The following is a 25406-nucleotide window of genomic DNA, read 5'->3' as shown; positions in this document are numbered from 1 at the left end:
TATTTGATCATGTCCAACAAATGATGTTTCAAATAGTTAAAATCGACCACAGACCTTTGAGATACGATTTCCGCAGCTTATTAATATCACCAACTTTTTTTTAGGGAATACATACATGTATCGTTATAAAAAAAAAAAAAAAAGAGATATTTGTCTGTAAAGAGAATTTTAATTAAACAAAACTAAAATCATCATCAATCTCAATAGCAAAAATATAACGCACAATAAATAATAACAAAAAACAATTTAAAGAACACATGTAACATTGAAATGTCCTTCAAATAGTGTTTGAAAACAAATAGTTTTCATCATCAAAGTCTCGAACAGTGCACTAGTTCTCGCGATGTTTGACGTTTCCTATCTTGATCTTCAATCATATCACTCGACATGATTTGGGAGTCTATCCCCGTCACCTCATCATACATTCCACTAGTTCCACAACCAAATTGTAAGAAAATATCATACATTATTCGATAAGTTAGCTTCATTCACGTGTCCTCTCAAGTGTCATCCCTAAAACCGTCGGAAACGACGAGCTATGTCATCAAGTATTGGCATCCTTCCGAATCCAGCCATACCTCTAGTTATTTGTATTCCCAAAAATCATCCCTTATCTGTCCAGATAGATTTATCAGCATCTCACCAGCATCATGATACCTTTTCCTTGATTCCATTCCATCCCATTGCCGGTGAAAAGTGTGATGCATGTCAGGAACCATGACCAAAGAAGATGAATCGCGTTCAATCTTGCTTGTGGGCTAGACATTTTGATGATTGCTGTAGGCATGATTTCACCGCTAAAAGTTCAACTACCTTAGCTCCATATAGTATTCTACCGATTCACGGATGCATGGCCCGAGGAAAGGAATGGTAAAGCTCCGTAGCGTGAATGTCTTTTAACAGAGTGGTAGCCATTGATGTGTCTCGGGTGAACACATTTCCCGTATCCTCAAAGATGTATTTCGGATGGCCAACTCTATATCAGTAGGGAAAGTTCGATTTGTCAACTTTATCCCGTGCGAAATGTTTTAATTTACACACGTGCTTTGGATTATCTTACAAAGTTCCAAATCACAAATGTAATTGTCATTTGAAAAAGAGAGTAGAAAAGATTAATTGACTAATCAAGTTTTGGATATTTGAAACCAGCCGTCTACCTGTGGCAACCGTTTGTGTTTTCGTCATGCTCGTCATGCAATCTCCTGTTGGCAATTGACATTGTGCTGACCTTGAGGGGAGGGAGATGACCATCATCCTTATAGATATTGATGTACTGGGCAGTTGGTGGAAAGGTCTGTCGGGTTTCGGAGGCTCTTGTTGCTCCACGAATGGCAGGAAGGCGGACACCACCTAAGGAAGCTGTTATAAGAGAAGAGGAAGCTTGTACTCTTTTTGTATGTTCAATTAGTTTACCAAGAGATCCATATTTTAAGTTTGAAGACTCTGATGTAAAAGCGTTCTTTGTTATTGTTTTCTTTTCTCTTGGTTTGAAGCCTGGTTTTGGAATCCATGTGTCTGTAGACATGAGGTCATTTTCCCTAGTTTCGTTGTCGCCTGATGGTCGAAAACTGCACGGTTCTCTTCCTCTCGACATCTGTGGTGGTCGTCGACTGTTGCTGGCAGGAGCAGCTTTTAATGGGGGCAAACCATACTTTTGAGATGTCTTCTTCTTGTCTCCCGCTGTACTCTTCTTTCTTTTTGAAGAGGCCATTTTCCCTTTCTTTGATGTTACTGTTGAAAATAAGTAATCGCATAGGTAAAACTCATGATATTTCAGTTTGAGATGTCAAGTTCTTTTTTAAAATCTCAATAAATATAAAAGTCAAATAGATGTAAGTATAATAATCGCAATGGTATTTTAATGTGTCGTTTACCGTGTTGTTCAGTCTGAGGTGACAAAACAGCTTCCTCTGGACTGTCTGGGCGGATGTGAACACTCCCTGCTTCACCGTCTGGACTTGGGGATCCCGGAATCGGAGACAATACCTGGACGGATCCGAAATTCCCGTAGTACATTGTTGTTTCCCCGATCACCAAACATTTATCCTTGATAGTTTTCTTCAGACGTTTGGATTTAAATGAGCCCTGATAAGATGACAACATCCTCAGTTCGTTCAATTCTGCTTCATCCATTGTATTTCTTACTTCTTTAGTAGCTGACGGTCGCTTTGTGTAGTAGTAGTAGTAGTAGTAGTAGTAGTAGTAGCAGTAGAAAACAAGCCGACATAAAAGTCTGTATACTGTAGCTATGGAAAGAATTATGGGTATTTCAATTATGCCTTATTAGTTATTATGACGTCATGCTTATTGTGACGCGATCAGCGGAGTTTCGCTGATACCAGAATAACTCCAGCTGTAAACTTTTAGTGTTAACTTTACCTCATATCGGTGTTTTTGGCGTTTGATTTTACTCCGTTATCAGTGTAAAATGAATGATAACACCACTTATGGTGTAAAGTTAATCACAGCATAGAAATGTTTAAAGTATACCTACAGTAGGTGTAACTTGAATACAAAATTGGTGTACAAGTGTTAACTTACACCGTAAGGGAGTTCCTTAACTCCAAATCGATATTTAAAAGTGTAACCTTACACTGTAAGGGAGTGGCTTTACACCAAATTAGTATTTAATAAAGTGAGGCCATACACTCCTACACAGGCCGTACTTTAATCTGTCGGAGGGAGTGATGCCCTACACAGACCGTAATTTAATCTGTCGGAGGGAGTGAGGCCCTACACAGGCTGCTGTCGGAGGGAGTGAGGCCCTACACAGTCCGTACTTTAATCTGTCGGAGGGAGTGAGGCCCTTCACAGGCTGTACTTTAATCTGTCGGAATGAGTGAGGCCCTACACAGTCCGTACTTTAATCTGTCGGAGGGAGTGAGGCCCTACACAGGCTGTACTTTAATCTGTCGGAGGTAGTGAGGCCCTAAACAGTCCGTACTTTAATCTGTCGGAGGGAGTGAGGCCCTACACAGGACATACTTTAATCTGTCGGAGGGAGTGAGGCCCTACACAGGACATACTTTAATCTGTCGGAGGGAGTGAGGCCCTACATAGGCCGTACTTTAATCTGCCGGAGGGAGTAAGGCCCTACACAGGACATACTTTAATCTATCGGAGGGAGTGAGGCCCTACACAGGTCGTATTTTAATCTGTCGGAGGGAGTGAGGCCCTACACAGGACATACTTTAATCTGTCGGAGGGAGTGAGGCCCTACACAGGCCGTACTTTAATCTGTCGGAGGGAGTGAGGCCCTACACAGGCCGTACTTTAATCTGTCGGAGTGAGTGAGGCCCTACACAGACCGTAATTTAATCTGTCGGAGGGATTGAGGCCCTACACAGGTCGTATTTTAATCTGTCGGAGGGAGTGAGGCCCTACACAGGACATACTTTAATCTGTCGGAGGGAGTGAGGCCCTACACAGGCCGTATTTTAATCTGTCGGAGGGAGTGAGGCCCTACACAGGCCGTATTTTAATCTGTCGGAGGGAGTGAGGCCCTACACAGGCCGTATTTTAATCTGTCGGAGGGAGTGAGGCCCTACACAGGCCGTATTTTAATCTGTCGGATGGAGTGAGGCCCTACGCAGACCGTAATTTAATCTGTCGGAGGTAGTGAGGCCCTACACAGGCCATACTTTAATCTGTCGGAGATAGTGAGGCGCTACATAGGCCGTACTTTAATCTGTCGGAGGGAGTGAGGCCCTACACAGACCGTAATTTAATCTGTCGGAGGGAATGAGGCCCTTCACAGGCCATACTTTAATCTGTCGGAGGGAGTGAGGCCCTACATAGGCCGTACTTTAATCTGCCGGAGGGAGTAAGGCCCTACACAGGACATACTTTAATCTATCGGAGGGAGTGAGGCCCTACACAGGTCGTATTTTAATCTGTCGGAGGGAGTGAGGCCCTACACAGGACATACTTTAATCTGTCGGAGGGAGTGAGGCCCTACACAGGCCGTATTTTAATCTGTCGGATGGAGTGAGGCCCTACGCAGACCGTAATTTAATCTGTCGGAGGTAGTGAGGCCCTACACAGGCCATACTTTAATCTGTCGGAGATAGTGAGGCGCTACATAGGCCGTACTTTAATCTGTCGGAGGGAGTGAGGCCCTACACAGACCGTAATTTAATCTGTCGGAGGGAATGAGGCCCTTCACAGGCCATACTTTAATCTGTCGGAGGGAGTGAGGCCCTACATAGGCCGTACTTTAATCTGCCGGAGGGAGTAAGGCCCTACACAGGACATACTTTAATCTATCGGAGGGAGTGAGGCCCTACACAGGTCGTATTTTAATCTGTCGGAGGGAGTGAGGCCCTACACAGGACATACTTTAATCTGTCGGAGGGAGTGAGGCCCTACACAGGCCGTACTTTAATCTGTCGGAGGGAGTGAGGCCCTACACAGGCCGTACTTTAATCTGTCGGAGGGAGTGAGGCCCTACACAGGCCGTACTTTAATCTGTCGGAGGGAGTGAGGCCCTACACAGGCCGTATTTTAATCTGTCGGAGGGAGTGAGGCCCTACACAGGCCGTACTTTAATCTGTCGGAGGGAGTGAGGCCCTACACAGACCGTAATTTAATCTGTCGGAGGGAATGAGGCCCTTCACAGGCCATACTTTAATCTGTCGGAGGGAGTGAGGCCCTACATAGGCCGTACTTTAATCTGTCGGAGGGAGTGAGGCCCTACACAGACCGTTATTTGATCTGTCGGAGGTAGTGAGGCCCTACACAGACCGTAATTTAATCTGTCGGAGGGAGTGAGGCCCTACACAGGCCATACTTTAATCTGTCGGAGGTAGTGAGGTCCTACATAGGCCGTAATTTAATCTGTCGGAGGGAGTGAGGCCCTACACAGACCGTAATTTAATCTGTCGGAGGGAGTGATGCCCTACACAGGCCGTACTTTAATCTGTCGGAGGGAGTGAGGCCCTACATAGACCGTAATTTAATCTGTCGGAGGTATTGAGGCCCTACACAGACCGTAATTTAATCTATCGGAGGGAGTAAGGCCCTACACAGGCCGTACTTTAATCTGTCGGAGGGAGTAGAGAGATTGACAACATCGTATATCGTAACATCGTCGAACTAAAATATCTAAATAGATCAAGATTGAAGGTCAACATCTACCTCCAACGCTATATGATGTTGGTTACGATAAAGCATACCAAACGTACATTGTCCCAATCAGGAACCGTCGGCACTTTCCGTGTACGAGTATTTTCTCGTTTACGGAAAGTGCCGACGGTTCCCGATTGTTTTTGTCCTTGCGAAAGTATACAGCAACCTGTATATATGAACAACCTACCCAGCCATTTTGGACAACAATATATTTCAATATTTTATTCGTTAATTCGTGGAAATGTTTTCAGAGCGACTGCTGCCGTATATTTCATACCCAGCGAACAGGGAATCTATGGTACATATATAAAAGTGAATATAATATACATCACTTATTTACAAATAAATTATTACATGTCCGTGTGCTCATCTGTTTGTATGTATATATAGGTCGGTGAAAAGCTCCTCTGAGATTATGTCATTTTCTGTACGAGGGCCATTTTATAAAATCTGTCACTAGTGTCAGTAATCACAAGTATGTTGTATATAGTTTGTTCTTACTCAGAATGTGATGTGTACTGCCTTCTGAACTGCTAATCAAATGGGCTCAGAAACAGTATACCGACTATCATCAATAATTATTGCTCTCACAGCAGCAATGTTCTTCTTTGGTGCTGCAACAAATGGCCTACCTAACATTGTGTCCTCTTTTTAAAAACAATATTTATTTATTTTTACAAGAAATATGAAACATTTCTAAACAACTTATATTAATCGCTCTCAAATATTGCCCCTGATTTTAGCGCGCATGGTCTTAATGTGGGAGGAGACCGGAGAACCGGGAGAAAACCCACGTTGTCAGGAAGGTAGCCCCATACCTTTTTACGTATGATCGTGGAATCGAACCTCGTCGCCTTGGTAAAAGGCAGGTCCGCTATCCTCCGCGCCACCCATGTTCTCTATGATGTCAACTTTACCATTCTAGATTTTTTTAAACCACCTAAAAAATGGTTTTCAATGTGACGACATAGGTGCCTTTATGCTGCACAACTCTGCATGTATCTGTTTTGGCGTCATACGTCGATATGTAGAACAAATCCGTGACGTCAAAAACACTGTGACGTCACATTGCTACATTATCCTAAACCATTCCATAGCTACCGCCTGATGCAGTCCGTCCGTATTGAGATATCGCCATAGCCAAATATATGGACGGACATGGAGATACATGTATGTGTACGAACGGACACGTCTATATGTGTGGGGACGCGCATGGTGATCTGTGCATGAACGCAACCAATGAACCTGATCTATGTGCGGACAAGATATACAGTCCAGGTCAAGCTTACATTGACCCATCTTTGTCGTACTCCCGCAATTCCCGAAAACGAATCTTAGAAACAAACATGTCATTTGAGGAGGAGAGTAATGTGTCACGTTGCGGGCAAGCTAAGACCACGTACATCAGATCGGTCATTTCAACTCCCGGAAGTGGTGATGGACACAATCCGTTGACATGTCCAGACAACAACCCCTGGTCAGCTCTACTGACCACATCTCAGATCAACACCAAACGAAGGGGTGAGTAAAGTGCTTAGCTGAGAGGAGCACTCCGTATTTGTTGGTTCATTGGTTCATTGCAGGTGACACCGTTGTAAGCGTCTAGTCGCTTCTTGAGGTGCTTCTTAATACCGTCCACTTCACTTCCGGTTGCATTTGGAGGCATTTGAAGAGGACTTTATTTCTCTAAAACTAGTGAAATTTATGTACATGTGCAGTGGGTAGTAACAAAAGTTGCATCCTGATTTATATAAAATAAGAGTATTCAGTTATAAAACAGGACTGACCGGCCTGTATAGATCACAAGTCTCAAAAAAATGATAATAGAGAGTTGTTTTACTATTTAGTATGGATACACACATTGTGGTTAATTAGTCACAGACATGTCAATGGGCTATACTAGGAAGTATAGATATTAAAAGGTTCCATGGGTTAAAAAATACTGAATTTAAATTTGACATTAGAGAAGCCTGTATGTGTTACCCCAGCTAGTTAGTAAAAGCTTGGTTCAAACTTGTTGGTGTGATTTATCCAGTTTTTATTTAACCTGGTCTTAAAGGAAAACAGAGATGGGGCATTTACCACTTGATCAGAGAGACCATTCCAGTTGTTTACAATTCTTAATTTGAACGAGTGGCCACGCAGATTACTTCTACACCTTAGTTTTTCTAGTTTCTGATTGTGACCGCTGGTTGTTCTGGTTACATTGATTTTTAGAAAGTCGTCTTTGATGTTATCTATCCTATTTATTAACTTAAAAGTTTGCACCATGTCTGACCTGAGTCTCCTGTACTCCATTGTGGGTAGCCCAAGAGCCTTAAGTCTTTCAGGATAGTAGGATAGGTCTTTGATACCAGGGACACGTTTTGTGGCTCTCCTTTGGACATTTTCAATAGATATTTTATCCTTTATAAGCATGGGTGCCCAGACTACAACAGAGGTCTCTAGATACGGCCTTACAAGAGGCTTATATAGGGTTATGAACATTTCCTTGTTTACACAGCTAAAGGTCCTAAAAATCATTCCTACATTTCTGTTTGGCTACTGACAGGTTTACATGTTCACTAAACTTTAGATTAGTGTCAAATTTGTGTTTCTTTTTCAATATAAATTAGAGATTAAAGCCAGTCAGCTGTCGGTTATTCGAACGTCAATTCTGAAATAATTACATTCGTCATAGGTTCATTTAAATCTAATCTATATTGGTCACTAATTACAATAAGTTTATATAATAATACTAATGTTTATTCAGGTAAAAGATACATGGCAGACATAAAATTACTTAACACAAGCATTGAGATCACAGAATGGTATTTGATAAAAGACTAACCTTCAGATATTACAAAATGCATATGACTAAAAATTATATTATTTCAAGTAAAAAGCATATATTTAGCACTAGGTAGTAGTATTATCACAGTTTGTATGTACCATATACAATGTTGGCGGTACAGACAGTGATTAATCTTGAACTGGTAATCTTTTACCTAGGATGGCCCATGAAAGTTTTGAAAAAACTTATTTCCAATGGGGTGCTTTGGAAAAATATTAGCAACCGGTCAAGATGATGGGATGGTTCTTATAATGAATACAATAATTAGTGGTAGAGGATAATCAAATATTATACAAAGACATATTCGTTTTGATGTTCCATTTTCGCTATTTCCATTAAGTGATGTTTTAATCGGAAGTTCAAATTGATGTTTTTTTGTGTGTGTAGACATTTGATTGACCTAGGTAAAGAATTCCAATCTCTGATTCCATTATAGAAAAAAGTCGAGGACTCAGCTCCCCTAATAGATTGTTCTAAAACATTGTGTTCACAAGATCTTGTAAAACGAGATTTGTTATTTGTTATTTCTAATAAAACCTTTGTTCATATACTTTGGACAGCACTGATGATGAATATTAAAAACATGATTGAGAAGAAGCTGTTTAACTCTATGATTTACATATAGCATGTTTAACGAGGCAAGTTCCTCAAATGAAACCCGTTTTCTATGGTCCAACCGGAGAATAAATCTTACAACTTTGGAGTAATGTCGGTCAATAGGCATATTGTACAGTAGCGGACTTGGCCGGATCTGTGACCAGGTAGCTCAATTGGTTAGAGCTTCAGCTTAGGGTTTGGATGTCATTGGTTCGAATCTCGGTCTAGCCCCGTTGTATTTTCTCTCTCAGGTTTCATGAGTCTTTTAAACATGCATGTTTTAGCGGTAGTCTGATTTTGGCGCTTTTCGTGCTTTAAATGTTGCGCTTAATTATCGATGCGCCAATTGAAGTTCATGAATGTTGTTATCTATTGCATGCTGTGAATGCTACAGTTCATAAGTACTATAAACCGTTAAATGTGATAATGCGCTAAAATTTGAGTGTGCTCAAATAAGTCTGTTTACAGTATTTGTTTATTTTTAAATATAGGTGTTCCTTTGTCTATAAACGTGGCGTTTTTAAACTTCGACATATGAAAACTTCACATAATATATGGGATACAAAATAAGTCATTATTTCTAACTTTTGTCCAATCGGTTAGTGTGAGGACAATTCGTGTCTATCATGGAGAAATCACTCAATGGAAGTCAACAGACTTTTAAAAAATATCTTCATGATTTGTATAAAGAATAAACGATCACAATGTCACCAGACGTCTTCTGACTTTCATTGCAGGGTTTCCTCTGATAAATAGAGTAGACGCGGTAGTCTATAGTATTAGGACGCCGGGCTCGTGACCGAACGTTTGTGGGTTCGTGGCACGGCACGGCACTATGTTGTATCTTTGAGCAAGATACTTTTATACTCTGCTTGTTCCAGTCTACTCAGCTGTAAATCAGTACGTGATTGGGCAGTGCTAGAATTGTAGAATGCTAGCTGTGAGCGCCGAAATGGCAGCACCGGCTGTATGCTCCCCAGGGTTTTGAGAACGATATTGGCTGGTTGCAAAGGCCCTATAACCATAGATAATAATTTGTGAACCGCTTTGAGACGACCTACCAACTAAATTGTGATAAAGCGGTATATAAGAACCTAGAATTATTATTATTATTATTATTATTAATAATAATAATAATTATAAACATAAAACTGTCTTCCCAGAAACCGGTGGACAAGAGGTCGGAAGCATTGAATTATGTTGGTCAGAACGCATGTAGCTTAAATAGCTTCATGTATATATATTTTTGGAAATACAATGGTTCAAATATGTACATGGCCTATTAGTACATAACATGGGACTTCGTTAATATTTTGGTTCAGTGAATTTGGACAGATGAAGGAAATGTTTTACTTAAATTCTGGCTATATGCATGGTGTGATGTTTGAATGAGTTCTCGGTATAACAAAGTTTGAATGAATGTTGCTCTATAAATGACTATAATGCACAAAGATACAATTATTATAGGATTACAGACACCCAACTATTATAAAACTACGCTTTTCTCGTGAATAATCTCAGACATCCTTTTGTTTCTTATCGTTGCAGACGTCAACAACAATACCAAAAAGCGCGCCAAGAAAAAGGACAAAAAAAAGGCCAATATCATCATACCATGTGGGGAACAATTGCAGGAACATGGCGCTAAATCTAGCAAGTTTACGTACGAGCTACCTCCCCTGAGAGGCGTTCCTCGTGGCGGTGGTGGAGGTGCGCAGCGTTCCAATTTAAAAGTCAGTGAGGTCATTCTTGGTGTGAATTGTTCTAATATCATCACTGCAAGAGAAAACATGAATCTTGAATCGAGGCTGACATATTTAGATAAAACAGAATACCGACCAGGATTTAGAGCTTCAACAAAGAAAGCAAAGCAAAACAGCAACTCCATGGGGCAAACGCACGCCACAATGTCCTTCAAACTACCGAAACTTGTTGAAAACGAACAGAAATCTGAAGACTATGACCAGAAAAATGAAAAAAGTGTTTTTAAACTCCCGTCAATTGTCGGTACGACGTGTCGGTTAGACGCATCAACAAAACAGTATTCTACTACCACCAACCCGGAAGTGCCAGAAGACAGTGGCTCTACCTGGTGTTCACTCGGAAATGTAAAACTGCCACCTATCGGTCCATTGTCCAAAGGAGTGAATGGGACAAGATGGAAAAACAAGTACGGAGAACAGTGATGTGTGTGAGCGTCATCAGTGGAGCTTTGAAGGAGGAAATCGGGGGAGAAAGGGCAGGTTTGGAGGGGTCTATTTAAATTATTTACTGAAATATCACGCTGGGTACTTATCACACATCACAAATACCAAATAATATCTTTAAACTCAAACAGTTACTTCTATTTAAGAATATATGCAATCTTGCCACGAGAATTATCATCTTAAAAAAATATTCAGATACCACTTAATTGATCGTGGACAGACGTACTATAAAAAGAATAGCGTACTTATATTAGTATACCATTTTTATCAATGACACAGTACATACATCATAGCCACGTTTTATCACCAGTGTATAGATAAATATCATCCCTTCTCTGGTAAATACAATGATTATTAATACTGTAGCAACAGTGCATTACTATATTGTACAAAAATCTATGAAAGAAAGAAGCATACATTGTATTAATCTAAAAAAGTGTTATATGCTTGTGTCAGAATGATATCTATTAATAAACAAATTTGTTCATATTGTTTTTTCTGATTTGCTGGTTATATCGAAAACATCAACTTAGCAAAACAGGAAACAGCGTCAACACAACAAAGACAAACTGTACAAAATAACGTCAAAACACGTAGACAAATTAGGCTAAGTGTCAACACACAAAAAAATGAGAAAAAGTCGACCAAGCGTAGATAAAAACGTGGAACAATTCACATAACAACGGCAACATATAATAACAAAATATAATACAGCGTCAATACACATAAACACACAGGGGAAAATACACCACAGCGCCAACAGGCATTGAAAAGTGTAGTAATGCATACCGTCGTTACGATTCCTAGTCTATTACTTTATTGAATAAAGTGTTTTAGGACGCGCATCCGTGTGTATGGTGAATGTGTATGTACTTGAGGCGATATGATGGGGTATTTGCCTCTTTGTCGTTGCGCGGATTTAATGCCGACTGCAGAATGCTACTTCAGTAAAATATCATGCCAAGGCAACACGCACAATAATCAAGCCTGTTATATTCTTAGCTCTACCCGTTTAACGCTGAACGTCAAGCAAGACCAGCACGTAGCACGAACTCTGGTTTGTCTCTGCCGGAGAACAGGACCCATAACCTGCAACACATAAGGACAAAACATGCATAATGTCGACAACATACAAGGACAATATATATAATAGCGCAAAAACACACGAACGAAACATATAACATAGACAACACTCAGAGACAATTGATGTGATAGCGCAAAAACACACGAACGAAACATGTAACATAGACAACACTCAGAGAAAATTGATGTGATAGCGCAAAAACACACGAACGAAACATATAACATAGACAACACTCAGAGAAAATTGATGTTATAGCGCAAAAACACACGAACGAAACATGTAACATAGACAACACTCAGAGAAAATTGATGTAATAGCGCAAAAACACACGAACGGAACATATAACATAGACAACATACAAGGACAATATATATAATAGCGCAAAAACACACGAACGAAACATATAACATAGACAACACTCAGAGAAAATATGTCACATAGACGGTAAAGGAATACAAAAATTGTAAAAGGGCCAACACAGAGGGACATCACACATAGTCAACACACAAAGAAAATAATATGTCAGAGTCAACACACATCAACATAAGGAATACCTATATCAGATTCAACACATCAGGAATACATAAATCAGATTCAACACACAAGGAATAAATACATCAGATTAAACACATCAGGAATACATAAATCAGATTCAACACACAACGAATAAATACATCAGATTAAACGCATAAGCAATACATATATCAGATTAAACACATAATGAATACATATATCAGATTAAACACACAAGGAATACATATATCAGATTAAACACATAATGAATACATAAATACATCAGATTAAACACATAAGCAATACATATATCAGATTTAACACACAAGGAATACATATATCAGATTCAACACATCAGGAATACATACATCAGATTAAACACATAAGGAATACATACATCAGATTAAACACATAAGGAATACATACATCAGATTCAACATATGTTCCTGCAATGAACGTAATGCAATATATATAATCATAGGTCACTCTAGATCCAAACATTTGGTCTTAGCGTTTCATCAGGGACGGAATGATCGTCACACGTCACATCCATATTTTGAAAACGGTGAATTTATCCAGGTCCCTTCTGTTTATGCCGGGGCAAATTACATTACAACGTCAACACACAGGAACGAAAAAAAAACGATGTCAACACTTACGGACGAAGTCGGAACTCAAAATCTATACGAAAAGGCGACAGCAGGAACCGACAGGTTATCATGAGCAACCATGTGCTCTCCGGAAGTAAATGTAGTCGTAACAGCCACATTCGTGTACGCTTTACGTTCTAACAGACATCAAACGAAATATAATTGAGCCTCAATGATTGGGATAAGCATACACCAAAACTAACAGGAAGGCAATGTGAATATTTACCAAAATGGACTTGAATAACACCAAAGTGGTCTAATAAGCACCGAAGGGAAATAATAGAAGCCAAGGGGCATAACTGACACAAGAGGGGTCTATGGGACACTATATTGATTTAATATAGCCAAGTGGCTTTATCGGCACGAAATACGCCTAACAGACAACTTTTGGGCTAAATAAACAAAAAAGGTGGTTTAACAAACACCAAAGGGGTGGTCGGGTGGTAATGCAGGAAATAGCGCACTTGCCTTTCACCAAGGCACGGTTCGATTTCCTGATCGGACGTGAAAAGGTTTGGGGTCAGCTGCCCGACCACGTTGGTTTTCTCCGAGTACTTCGGTTTTCCTCCCACATTAAGACCCCCGCGTGCTAACATCCGGGCCAACAAGAGTAATTAATATAAGTTGAAATAACTTGTTTCATAATTGTTGTAAAATAAAGAAATTTGATATTATACAGGGGCCAACAATCACGTCAGTAACACGTTAAAATCCATAGGGTCAAACCTCCCTACTTAGGGAGGCGATTGTTTGTAATAAGACATAGCAAAATGAGGTTACATCGTTCATTAAACACATCATAATGGTGAAAGTCAAGTATTTTTCTTGAATATTCCATGATGGAAATAGAGAGACGTATAAAAAATATGAAGTGTTTGGAGATCTAAAGTCAGACTGTTACTCGTACATAATGTAAATTAGGGTTGTTTTATGGCATATATAGCGGATACTGCTTGTTCAACGGCTTCATGAAATGGAACAGCCTCGTCGTGTTTGTAATGCGGGATGAAGTATACACCTCAGTACCGTAAATATTTAATAACATTGTAAAGATCATCAAAGAATTCGTCATAAGTTTATATTAACAAAGCGCTGGAGATACGACATGTTTTAATGCAATATAATTAACGATCAGCCGATCACTATTTAATTATTTCACGGAATTTGTAATCTAAATTTTGACAGATGTCGGCGGCTGGCGCCTTCAGATGGAAGCCACAACAGATTGTATTTGTCTTGTATCAGAGACAAAAAACAATACTAATGTATTGTTGGGTTTTGAAGTTCGTCTATCCTCGTTTAAGTTCAGTGTAGTTCCGTTAGGCGGAGTCATGTCGTAAACACAGCCACGCCCTCTGGTGTTAGTAACACTTTTTGTATATGTTTTTGCAGTACCCTTTTGGACATTCGATCTCAACTCGAAGGTTGTAAACACACTTAAGATGTCAACTGTTTGTTCGTGTTTTCACTTAAATATATTCCGTAACTGATCGCAGGCAGTGAATGTCACGTGACTTTCATTTTCCATCCCAGACTCGGCTGAACATATGTATACACATTACAACTCGACTAGGGCTACGGTCAGCATCTTATGGAAAATATGAAGTCGATTTTGTGCGTTTTTCTTTACTCCTTGGTTCTGATTTCTGGTAAGTAACCCAAATTGCTATTTATTATTTATTTATTTCTGGTTACTAACGAATGCTAAGAACTTCTGATGAGTTTGTTGCTAAACATATCACTAGTAATTGTAACTTTATTATAAAACCCATGCTCTGTTTTAGTGTACTTTGATGTCCCGTGTGTATCAGTTAACGTGTGGTCCAACTTTTTCATTTTAATTAGTAAAACGATGCACAAAGCCGTACATCAACAAATGAGGGACAAAGGGCGTGGATTTTTTTCCGTTTCGATGTTAGATTTCCGTTTTAGCCGTTAGTTAGTTATAAAAAAGTCAATTCATGCAAAATGGAGCTATTGACATTGGTTTTACCGCGGAATTTATAGCAACATCATGAACTTTATGTTTGCTATTTACATACAACAGAACTTTCCATTCTAAGTTAATTAAAATGCCATCGAAAACTAATATTTCACATCATTTACAAGATGACACACTAACGGTTAAAAAATAACTTTCATTTTCCGAAATGATCACAGATATATTCAGTAATTATTGAAGCGTCAGTGTTTTCATTGACTAGACTCAGGCATCCTGTATCGTGTATTTAATGTCAGTTACGGAAAACACATGTGTGTGGTGTATATTGTGGATATAAATGCAGCCTGCCCTGATGATTGAAACAACATTTGCACAATTCATTTCAGTTGTGAGATTGACAACAGCAAGTACGATATGATTTCCAGCCGCGCGGTATATATATATAAAAGATAAAAATGAAGCCATACGACTAAAGCTACAAATGTCCATACGTATGCTATATCTACACAGAAATCACTTCCATAGAATGGTCAAATATCTCAAGTTTATTTCATGTCTTCTGGTTATCTTAATTAGGTATAAATATAATGTAACGTCCCTTTCACTAACATTTTCTCAAGACAATTTAAAAACAATTTTACCATGGAAATTGTTATTGACGTCATTTTTAATCGGCTTATCTTTGAGGTCTTTTCTCCAGTTTCTTAACTGTCGCCTGAGCGCCTGACATGAAGTGTTGTTGAGTGGAGGCAATTTAGTAACTCGACAGTGAACGTTCGCTATCTAGATTATAACGATATCTTAGGGAAAATGTTACCCTCGGCATCACGTAACGGTCCGTAGTGTCAGATCACAGGGGGGGGGGGTCTAACAAAAAGGAGGGGCAGCATCAACAGTTGTCGCCCAACGAGCGTTGTCTATGAGGTATTATTCTCCAGTAATTTTCTGATAAGAATAACTTTAATTACCAAGCTCTGTGTGTCGTTGACTTTCGAGTTGTCAGATCTGTCCGTGTGGTCCGATTATAGCAAGGGATTAATTGAGGTAGGCGACGTATGTACCAATATGACCCGTGTCGTCAGTAACGTGGCGTTACGTATGTGTTCGTTGCCGTATGTGTGGCACTGTTAAAACAAAGCCAAGCACCACTAGATGAATTATATATATATATACAAAGACTGACTTATCACCAGATTTAAACTAGGACTAAAACCAGTAAAGGACTGTGTAATCCTGATATAAGTCTTTGTTGGAACGTTTGGTATTACAATTTTCTTATTTTATTATGTTATCCAAAGGGGAAAGTAATGTAATGGCCTTAAAGACGTTAAATGTCAGATGTGACGTTTTGTAAGTGTAAAGCGACTCAAGTTGGTTCGGTTTTTATGTCACATCACCCGTGATATATTAGAGGATCAGACACAAAAACCAAACAGATGCCGTACTTAAAATGTTTGATTTACGAGAAGCAATTTCTGCCAACATGGTAAAGCACACATTATATGGAATGGCATGTATATATATTACCAAAAAACGGTGCGTTGCAAAACCAGCCCTGTTCCTGTTCCCTCACCCTGACCCCCTCCCTCGACAACACCCACTTCCCAGCATCTCATGCTGTCTCATTTCTCCTTTCCTCCTCTCTAGATTACTCAAACATACCCTGTCTCCGGCACACATATACGTTTACACAACACACACATGTCCTTCAATGACATTAGCTGTTAATAGGACTTTAAACAAAATAAAACCAAACCTCTCTAGATATGTGTTTCCATCAGAATCCCATACTCCCTCGTTTCTCTTCCAAATCCCTCCCGTTCTCTCCCTACTCTCCTCTCCCTCCTTCTGTTATCTCCCTTTTTAATTCCTTTTATTCTTTCTTGTTTTCATTCTAACCCCCCTTCCCCCTCCTCGTGATCTTCTCCTTCCTCTTCCTCTTCCTCTTCCATTTCTAGGTAATTTCCCTCTCTTTTTGTCCCCTCCCCTCTCCACTCTCTCTCTCTCTCCACTCCCCTCGACGCTTACTCTTTCCGTTCTCTTCTTCCTTTACTCCCCCGCATTCAGCTCATTGCCCCCTCCCCCCGCTGCCCCCCTTACACATACACATGATGTTTTACTTTTTCTGTTCTCTCTTTTCCTACATTTCTTCCCTTTAACTCTTACTGTTTCCCTTCTTTTGATTCGCTTCCCTACTATTCTCATGTATTCTCATTTCCCTATTACTTTTTCACTTTTTACTCTTCGTATCGCCTCATTCCTTTCCTCGATTCGACGCCCACTAACCCCTCCCCAGCAAGCCCTCTCCAAATAGACAATATAGAGAAAGCGTCTCTCCAGTGAACAATAGTGCATTTATTATTACCGCGAACACTGGTGGCCTGCGTTGTTTCTGTGTTGGTTTTTACGACTGTGTTTGGCGGTAGTGAGGTGAGGGTCACGGATGCACCCTGACACAGCCCGCAGTCTTGCTTTAATCAGTCTCCGGCTTGATAACTTATCACGGTACAAAGTCGACCGAATTTCTTTCTCCACATCATTTTATCGTAACACTTTTCCTTTCTAAATTGCTGTTTTTGTTGTGCTATCGTATTTTTTTGTATGTATATATTGGAATGGTATCAGCTTTGACATCCAGTATATGTGGTTTTATTTGCGGCGCCTGCAATGATTTTTAATCCCATCAATTTTGTCTAAATGAGCGGATTTCACGCAGTGTATCGTGACAGTAGAGCCTTTGATACATCAAACCCATCAACAGGAGAGAGAGAAAAACTAAAATTATTCATCTTTTTGGTGTTTCTTTTATTGCGATCATGTGAGAGCCGAAAGTGATGTATTTATGTTTGGTGAAGTTTCAGTGACAGTAATTGAAGTTTTATCCGGGTTTTATACTGGCTCTCGAACGTTCCCTAAGCCGTGGTTAGATATTTATCTGTGAAGGGGCGGATATCAGAATTGGGAGAGATTTGCTAGGCCTACTTACAATACAGACCAGTAATTAAGAGTGCACAGAAATCTGCTGTTTTGGGATGGGGAAGTAAATGTGGAGATAGGGGACAGGGAGGGGCAGTATGGGGAGAGTCATAAACAATATCCTAAACGATATGTCCTAAACAAATACCATAACACAAGCTCAGTCACAGATATGATACACAACTTGCAATGGCCAACACTACACACACGCAGAACAAGAACAAGTAGCAATAACACTAACAATCTCATCCCGGCAGACACCAGAACACGTCAAGGACACGACCGTAGTTACAGACATATCTACACATCCAAAGACACGTACAGACACTCATTCTTTCCATACACCATAATACAGTGGAACCTCCTATCCAAAACAATAATCCAATCAGAAACACTAGCAGAATTAGGACATGCACCACATATAACATAACCGAACATATACAAAACCTACAACATAACTAACACTCACTCACTTCTTTTAACCTGATTTTATCTGATAGCAAATAATAAAAATATAATAAAAAATCACTGTACATAATAATTAATGCACAAACACAAGACCGACTTCCGTAATCGTCGGTATCGACGGAGGAAGCTAAGAAGATGAAGATAAAGAGTACGAAAGGGGGCAAGGTAGAAAGCGAACGAGAGAGGATTGGGAAATCACAGAGAAGACAATTGAAAATGCTGTTAGTGAGGGTACAGAATCATAGATAATGTTGGAGTTGTTGTTTCTATACAAGGGAAATGAGATGGTAATTAAATGGTTCATTAAACGGTCAATACTATTGATAACCGGAAGACTGAACTAGACCGATGTATGACAATTATAGGATCACCATAATATCAACTAGCACTAACCAGTTACTTTCACTTCTATTAAAGATTCTTCCTTCACCCCATGTTTAGATTTGTCATAGAACATATACTCGTTATACTCAAAGGGCAACACACGTATGGTTTATCTTTGTTGACACCGGAAGTAACGAAGCTACTGTCGAACATTAACGTATGTGAAACCATACGGCATGGTGACCGGACTATGTACATACACATCAGTGACGCGTGAAGTAGGGTACAAACCTAGCCAGCTGTCAGACATTTAGTAACACTGTCGACGCCCTAAATCAGATCTCGAGGCCTGACTCTTTTCTACTGCAAACCACATGGACTAAACACATCAGAAATATGTGTAGCGCCTACCTTCAATGCCCAGACTTCTTTAGTATATAAATCATTATTGCGCATGTATTTCTGAGACTTGTTATAATGGAACAACTCCTATACACTTATATTTTGATATGAAAGCTAAAATGTCTTTTATTGTCAAAAGGAATGACTTTAAAGATAGTTGGTCTCCCAAACATAATAGACCATACACTGAACTAGGCTAATACATCTAACTCTCTTTTATTTGCTGCCGACATTATTAATTATATAAGTGAACTCGGCCAATTAATTATGTCATTCATTAGATATAGTTGTTTGTCCACTAGGAATGGAGGCATGAAGAAAATGTTTTTATAAACCTTATTATTTTATGCTATATTTACGTAAGTAACTGACCCGTCATTATTAATTTCCCGCTCTGTTAGAATGTTTACATCAATTATTCAAACTACACTTTAAACAACCATCAGACATAAGATGTACACCCATATGGAGTGTTCATTTCCGAGTATAATTGACACGAAATGTGTGTCGCCAATGAATAACACTGCAGTGATGAGATCTATTGAAGCTTTCCACATATCAACCTCGACAGGTCCATATCATGAACTTATGCGTTAGTTTGTCTAGTGAACAAGTAATTGTGATGCCAGATGCCAATTGACCTTGACATGGAGAAAGTACGAGATAGCTTGCCGGGATTACATGGACGCCGTCAGGATCATACTCTAATCATCACCGTTGTTACCAGATTTGACGTAAATGAAGCTAAACACTAGACACTTTTTACACATTTTCTTTTTTTTATTCTTTGGCAAATACGCAATCGACATCAGATAATGTTTTTTTGTAACACTTGAGTGAAAATTACTGAAGCTTCTGACGGCATGTACAAAATTTCTATCGATGTAATCAAAATTGTATACGCACATAAAATATGTTCCGGTACCAAAGAGATTACCATAAGATGACAAGCAGCTAATAACAAATTCACGTTATAATAAAAACATCAAATAAAACGAACACATTAGCATAACAAAAGCAAAAAAGGAACAGACAGACAGACGTGACAAAACAGCAAACAAATAATAAAACTATCAGATGAAAAACAATAAATATAACGTAATAGAACGCGCTACAGAGAGTGAAAAAACGGAAACATTAAGAAAAGAAAAACAATGTACACAGCAGGATAAGGGGCAGCGACAAAAGAAGAGACAAAAGAAACATAACGAAGGACAAGCAAAGTGAAAGATAGAGAAACGGAGAGAAACAGAGACAGTGAGTGATTGAACAAGAGAGAGAGAAGAAATAATATAAGAGTAAGGGACCGAGTGAGGACAACGAAGAAATAGAGCGAAGGAAAAGCAGAGTGAAAGATAGAAGAACGGAGAGTAACAGAGACAGTGAGTGACTGAAACACAGAACGAACGATAATATTAGGGTTTGGGACCGGCTGTAAACAGAACAAGGGATAAAACAAAGAGATAGACAATTAAAAGGCGAGATAAACAGGAAAAAAAAGAGAAAGAAATAAGCAAGTTATAGAGACAAAGTAATAGAGGTGAATAGAGACAGAAAATCAGAGAAGCACAGAGTGTGTGACAATGACAGACAGATACACACGTAGAGAATAGAGAGACAAAAAGAGACATGGGGAGAGTGTGGAGGTATACAAGGGAATATTTGTAACAATCCGCAGGCGAAATTAACCATATACAGCGTGCACTTTACGCGTGCAGTACGTGTAATCCGTGATAGGTGGTCGGGAGTATTTGAAGTCGATTTAAAGACTTAGACAAATGTCGAGTAGAGGTTATCAATTTTGTAAATTTTACAGATTTTCCTGCTTAGTTCAAAAGAATCACAGCATGCAGTATACGCATGCAAACCTTTGAAACTCTCTGCAGTCTTTTTTTCCAAATAAGCTATGTACATTTTATTATTATGCCTGCATTTATTTGATTACGTCAAATTAAAAGTTAATGTAAGGAGAACACTTGGCGTACAGTAGCGAGAAGAAAATCTTTCCTTGTCGGCTTGCCATGATTAGATTCGCATACATGGATATAGCTGACCACAACACAAATAGCGTTTAGGGCGGTATATGCTAATGTGTGCTAAAATGCCGAAGACGACACAAACAGTACACGACGTAATTAAAACGCCTCTCACGGCGAACAGTAACAAAATGATAGCGCCATACACATGTTGTTTTCCAATCAGGGTTCGAGATTATATCGTGTGGTAAACTAAAACTAATTAGCTGTCTGTTTGAAAGTGAAGTACGGGGCTTTCCGTCCTTTTGCCTATTGTTATATATCCACGTGACATACATCAAACGCCGACTCAATATATCGTAAAGCGGCGTAGTACTGCTGAGACACAGTTTACCGCCATCTTCTCGACTTTGGTGACAAAGCCTACTTGAAGGACCTTATCTATCGAGCAGAATACACTTTCCTTGTCTGGCACGTGACACTGCCCCGCCCCGACTGAGCGGGGCGCGCGCAGTGGACTACTTTGGTTACAGGCCGTCGGGATTCACAAGTAATACTTTTATTAAGATGCTGCTTGACCCCATTCAGATCCCAAAGCTTGTAGCATTTAATTATAGACCCTATGAGAATAACATTGTCAAGTGCTTCGGAATATACGGTCGTTTGTTCTGTTTTAATAACACGACATCTCCTTTCTGTTAGTTTTTGTCTTATTTGTAATAAACTACACAGTATAATTAGTTGATGTTTCGTTAGGTCAAAGTCTAAGATGTATGAGTTTTGTATAGCGATTGTATAGGACATTGACATTACTAGAAAACAGGTGAAAAACGCACTTCGTTTTCGTTTATTACACTTCAATCTGGTTGTCGAAACAAAACCCGCAACCATTGTACCAAGGAGCCAATTGTACATAGTTAAGTGCACTATTGAGTCCGAAACAAGGCAAAGAACCCAAACAAACTCTCGTGGTAACATTATACGTTTACATATATATATATTTACATTCTGTATGCTTAGACCCATTGACAAAAATTACATTCATAAATGCATAACACAGGTGTTCATAGAATCTCAGCACGTGAGAACTGATAGTAACCTGATCACACTGCGTAGTAATACCCTACAAAATCTACTCACTCGGAACGACCGACCTAGATGCTTAATCTTACATCTTAAAATATTATTGAACTGTGCTTGGTGAAATATCCACGTATTCACGTGTCCTGTGCTACAAATAGACATTGAATATGGAACTACATTTTGTTGTGTTATTGTTGTTGACCGTTGCTAAGATGTCTCACGATAGTGTCACATTTCCCCGCGAAAAAACACTGTGCTCGCCACTGCGTTGCACCCGTGTATAAGCAGGAACTAACCCTGTTTATTTGTTTTATTCGTTGTTATATCGATCCACTGAAAGGATTCGTCAATGTAAATAGAAGGAATGATATTTATTTTTTCAACATTTATGAGGTCATAACAACAATGGGTTTATGGACATATTGAATGAATCGCGTTAGCGATTCATGTAAAATATGTCCATCAACCCATTGTTGTTATGACCTCCTAAATGTTGAAAAAATAAAAATCATTCCTTAAATATATATATAAAATAAGATTAACGACCGACTAAAAAACCAGCTGCTTTCACCCTTCACAGGGCTCTTCATGTTTATTCAAAAGATCAACGTCGTGACGTCACAATTACATGTCTTCACACTACAATAGTAACGTGACGTCACGAAGTACACAAGATTGGTGGACAATTTAGCGTAAAATTTTACTGTGGCCTGTTGAGACTTGGTATATCTATATATAAGAATGTTGTTGGTTGAATATGTGGTGTAAATATGACTGTTGAAGCAAAAGAAAACCTGATACTGAAATTATGTCTATAAGACGACATCGAACCGGAAGACTAATCGGCAAGACGAGTAGACACCGAAAGAAAGGGGAAATTATAATTAAATTCCAAACAAAACAGACTAAACCGTTTACCTTCTGTTAACATTGTTTTTCATAAAATGGAACACCTTTATATTTGTTTCATTAACCAAAATATTTCATGGATTACTATACAATACTATCAGTCTTGCCAGTTTTCAAAACCAAAATCATCAAACCTTCTTACTATTTCTATTGTTCATAAAATAGAGATCTTAGCGCCTTTTGTATATAAATGTTGGGGATTACATGGTTAAGGTTTAAGAGTATACAAATACGTTTTTGGTAACAAGGGAGGTTTTGTCTGCATAGGACACCTATCCCGTGAAATTCAAATCGACTCTCTCATCCCTTCCTATCTTACCCACATTTTTAGTATTTCAACAGCTTGACATCGACTTACTCAGACGTTCGTTTTGAAGTTTTGCAAAACAAATTGACGTATTTATTCTTGGATAATTGTATATATGACGTAAAACGCTCGGGCAAACTCATAGATTATTAGATTACACATACCAAAAAATCTCAGTTGATTTCTGATTTTGTTTTGATCTAGTTGAGAGAATAAGCTATACATCAACACTAGATACTGTCTCCGTGTCTGTACAGCCGTCCGCAATCCTGATTTGACCTTCTGATCACCGAGTTGCCATCAAAAGGCCCTTGTTTCACTCTGATTTACGACGCACAGTGCGACTGGTGGTGTGCTTGCGCAGATCCGGAAACATCCTGTAAAATAACGACCCGTTGTTTGGTTTTTGAAATCACGGCCAAAATCAACATGTGGTTTATTTGAGAAAAAGTTATGCCTGAACAATTTAAGCTCTAGTTTCAAAATTATGTATTTGTCTTATTTGTTAATAAGAAAACATCAACTGTTATTCGCTAGAAATAAGCATAGACAAGTATCTATTGTATCCGATATTTTATATTTATATTAACATAACACATGGACTACCCGTGTGCACTTATCTTCTTTCAACAATTTTCAACATTTTTTAATCTGATATATTCAATTTAAGAAAATATTTTATATGTATCACATTATTACCTTACCTTCAATGACAAGCGAACAGACTCATTTCTTGTATATAAGTATTCTAAAATAAAATTTCATTTCAAGAAAAGGTCGTCCAGTAAGAGTGACCTTGTTCCTTCAGAGACTCGTAAACAAGGTGGACCGGATTTGGATGCCATTCAACTTGTTGATGTATTCTTATGCCGGAAGTTGACTGCTACTGCGCACTTCAATCCCTCTAATTACGGTAGCGAGCGGAAAACGTCAATACGCTGTTCAAGTGCAGGTCCTCTCGCTAGTGTGACGTACGACTAGTGTACAAATGGAGAATGACACGTCGTTTACATTTAATACATCTGTCTGTGTGAAGGGTTTCGAACTACAATTAACTATGATAGGGGATGGCGCATTCCAGATTAGTGGTCCAGATCGATGCTTTCCGAACAGCCAGCAAGCTTATTTGTGTTAAAAAGACGTAATTGCTTATCGCAGTATTTTCCTATGGTCTTTTTTTATCTTGATCTATTATTATCCAATTTACATCTGCCATGTCTCCTACCACGCCCAAAGATAAAATCTTAAGAAAGATATTTATCTATCCTTAGTTGTGAGTAGCAAAGGTTAAGATTTTAGCTTAATGAAATAGCCACGGCCTTTGTTAGATGCGACAAATTGTCTAGAACCAGATGCTACCCATGGTGTCATTTACACGGCATCGTACTTTTGGATGGCTGACATATTTATCGTCGACTTTCACTGGTCAGTGTTCAGTCGGCTTGAGGGAGCAAGTGCAAAAGTCCTTGTCCTGCCAGTCGGTAATTTCGAAGTCCGGACATCTCCCTGTGGTCTGATAGGCGTGGTCCTCGACTGTGGTCTGATAGGCGTGGTCCTCGACTGTGGTCCACAGATCCGATGTTTATGCGTGAGCCCCGCTAAACTACTCTGTGGTCCCAGAACTATGTGGTATATGAAACATCTCTGGTATACTTGGAGGGACAGATGATATTCGAACTATATCTTGTCTTATAAAAGGGTTCTGTCAGGAAAACCAGGGGATAGAAACTCGAGTTGGCTCTGGTCGTGCTTTAAGGACAGATGCTTTTCCAGTTTTTTTTTATAAAATTAATAATTCAGATGGCAATCTATGGTCAGAATGAAGGTGTATACGATATTCGAGTTCTCTCATGGTCTGATGGTATATTTCGGTACTCGGAACATTTCTTGTCAAGTGACGAAGTCTGTGTCTCTGGTACGTCTGCTCGTTTGGCCCATTTGAAATATACCAAGATTACTACGACATATCTAGCTGTTCTTAGCAACAAACACACACACACACACACAC

At 39.2% G+C, this 25406-nt stretch overlaps 3 protein-coding genes across 3 annotated transcripts in view; 2 read left to right on the top strand and 1 right to left on the bottom strand.

Moving 5' to 3' along the window:
- Positions 1-201: 201 nt before the first annotated feature.
- Positions 202-2230, bottom strand: LOC110441819. Its single transcript, XM_021485085.1, has 2 exons — positions 1875-2230; positions 202-1731 (listed from the first exon to the last, which is right to left on the bottom strand). Exons 1-2 carry the CDS (start codon positions 2131-2133, stop codon positions 1154-1156), a joined length of 837 nt encoding a protein of 278 aa, XP_021340760.1. The 5' UTR covers positions 2134-2230; the 3' UTR covers positions 202-1153.
- A 3980-nt stretch (positions 2231-6210) lies between these two features.
- LOC110441817 lies at positions 6211-11234 on the top strand. The gene is made up of 2 exons (XM_021485083.1): positions 6211-6648; positions 10106-11234. Exons 1-2 carry the CDS (start codon positions 6276-6278, stop codon positions 10741-10743), a joined length of 1011 nt encoding a protein of 336 aa, XP_021340758.1. The 5' UTR covers positions 6211-6275; the 3' UTR covers positions 10744-11234.
- Positions 11235-14425: 3191 nt separating this feature from the next.
- The window catches only part of LOC110441813 (adhesion G protein-coupled receptor L3-like), a 44078-nt gene continuing 33097 nt past the window's right edge, over positions 14426-25406 (top strand). Inside the window, exon 1 of the mRNA XM_021485070.1 lies at positions 14426-14660. Within this exon, the coding sequence (XP_021340745.1) occupies positions 14603-14660 (58 nt within the window). The 5' untranslated portion in view covers positions 14426-14602. The remainder of the gene's footprint in view (positions 14661-25406) is intronic.

Source organism: Mizuhopecten yessoensis, unplaced genomic scaffold (assembly GCF_002113885.1).
Source record: "Mizuhopecten yessoensis strain PY_sf001 unplaced genomic scaffold, ASM211388v2 scaffold716139, whole genome shotgun sequence".
Classification (NCBI taxonomy): Eukaryota; Metazoa; Mollusca; class Bivalvia; order Pectinida; family Pectinidae; genus Mizuhopecten; species Mizuhopecten yessoensis.
Note: the sequence above shows the minus strand (reverse complement) of the source record. Positions and strands in the feature narration are given on the sequence as shown.

What these genes read in the sequence shown, in the direction of transcription:
- LOC110441819 (XM_021485085.1), bottom strand. Translation starts at nt 2,133, where the DNA reads ATGGATGAAGCAGAATTGAACGAACTGAGGATGTTGTCATCTTATCAG. An exon ending in ACCTCAGACTGAACAACACG is followed by an intron (nt 1,732 to 1,874) that starts GTAAACGACACA and finishes TATTTTCAACAG; the next exon opens with TAACATCAAAGAAAGGGAAA.
- LOC110441817 (XM_021485083.1), top strand. Translation starts at nt 6,276, where the DNA reads ATGGACGGACATGGAGATACATGTATGTGTACGAACGGACACGTCTAT. An exon ending in GATCAACACCAAACGAAGGG is followed by an intron (nt 6,649 to 10,105) that starts GTGAGTAAAGTG and finishes TTATCGTTGCAG; the next exon opens with ACGTCAACAACAATACCAAA.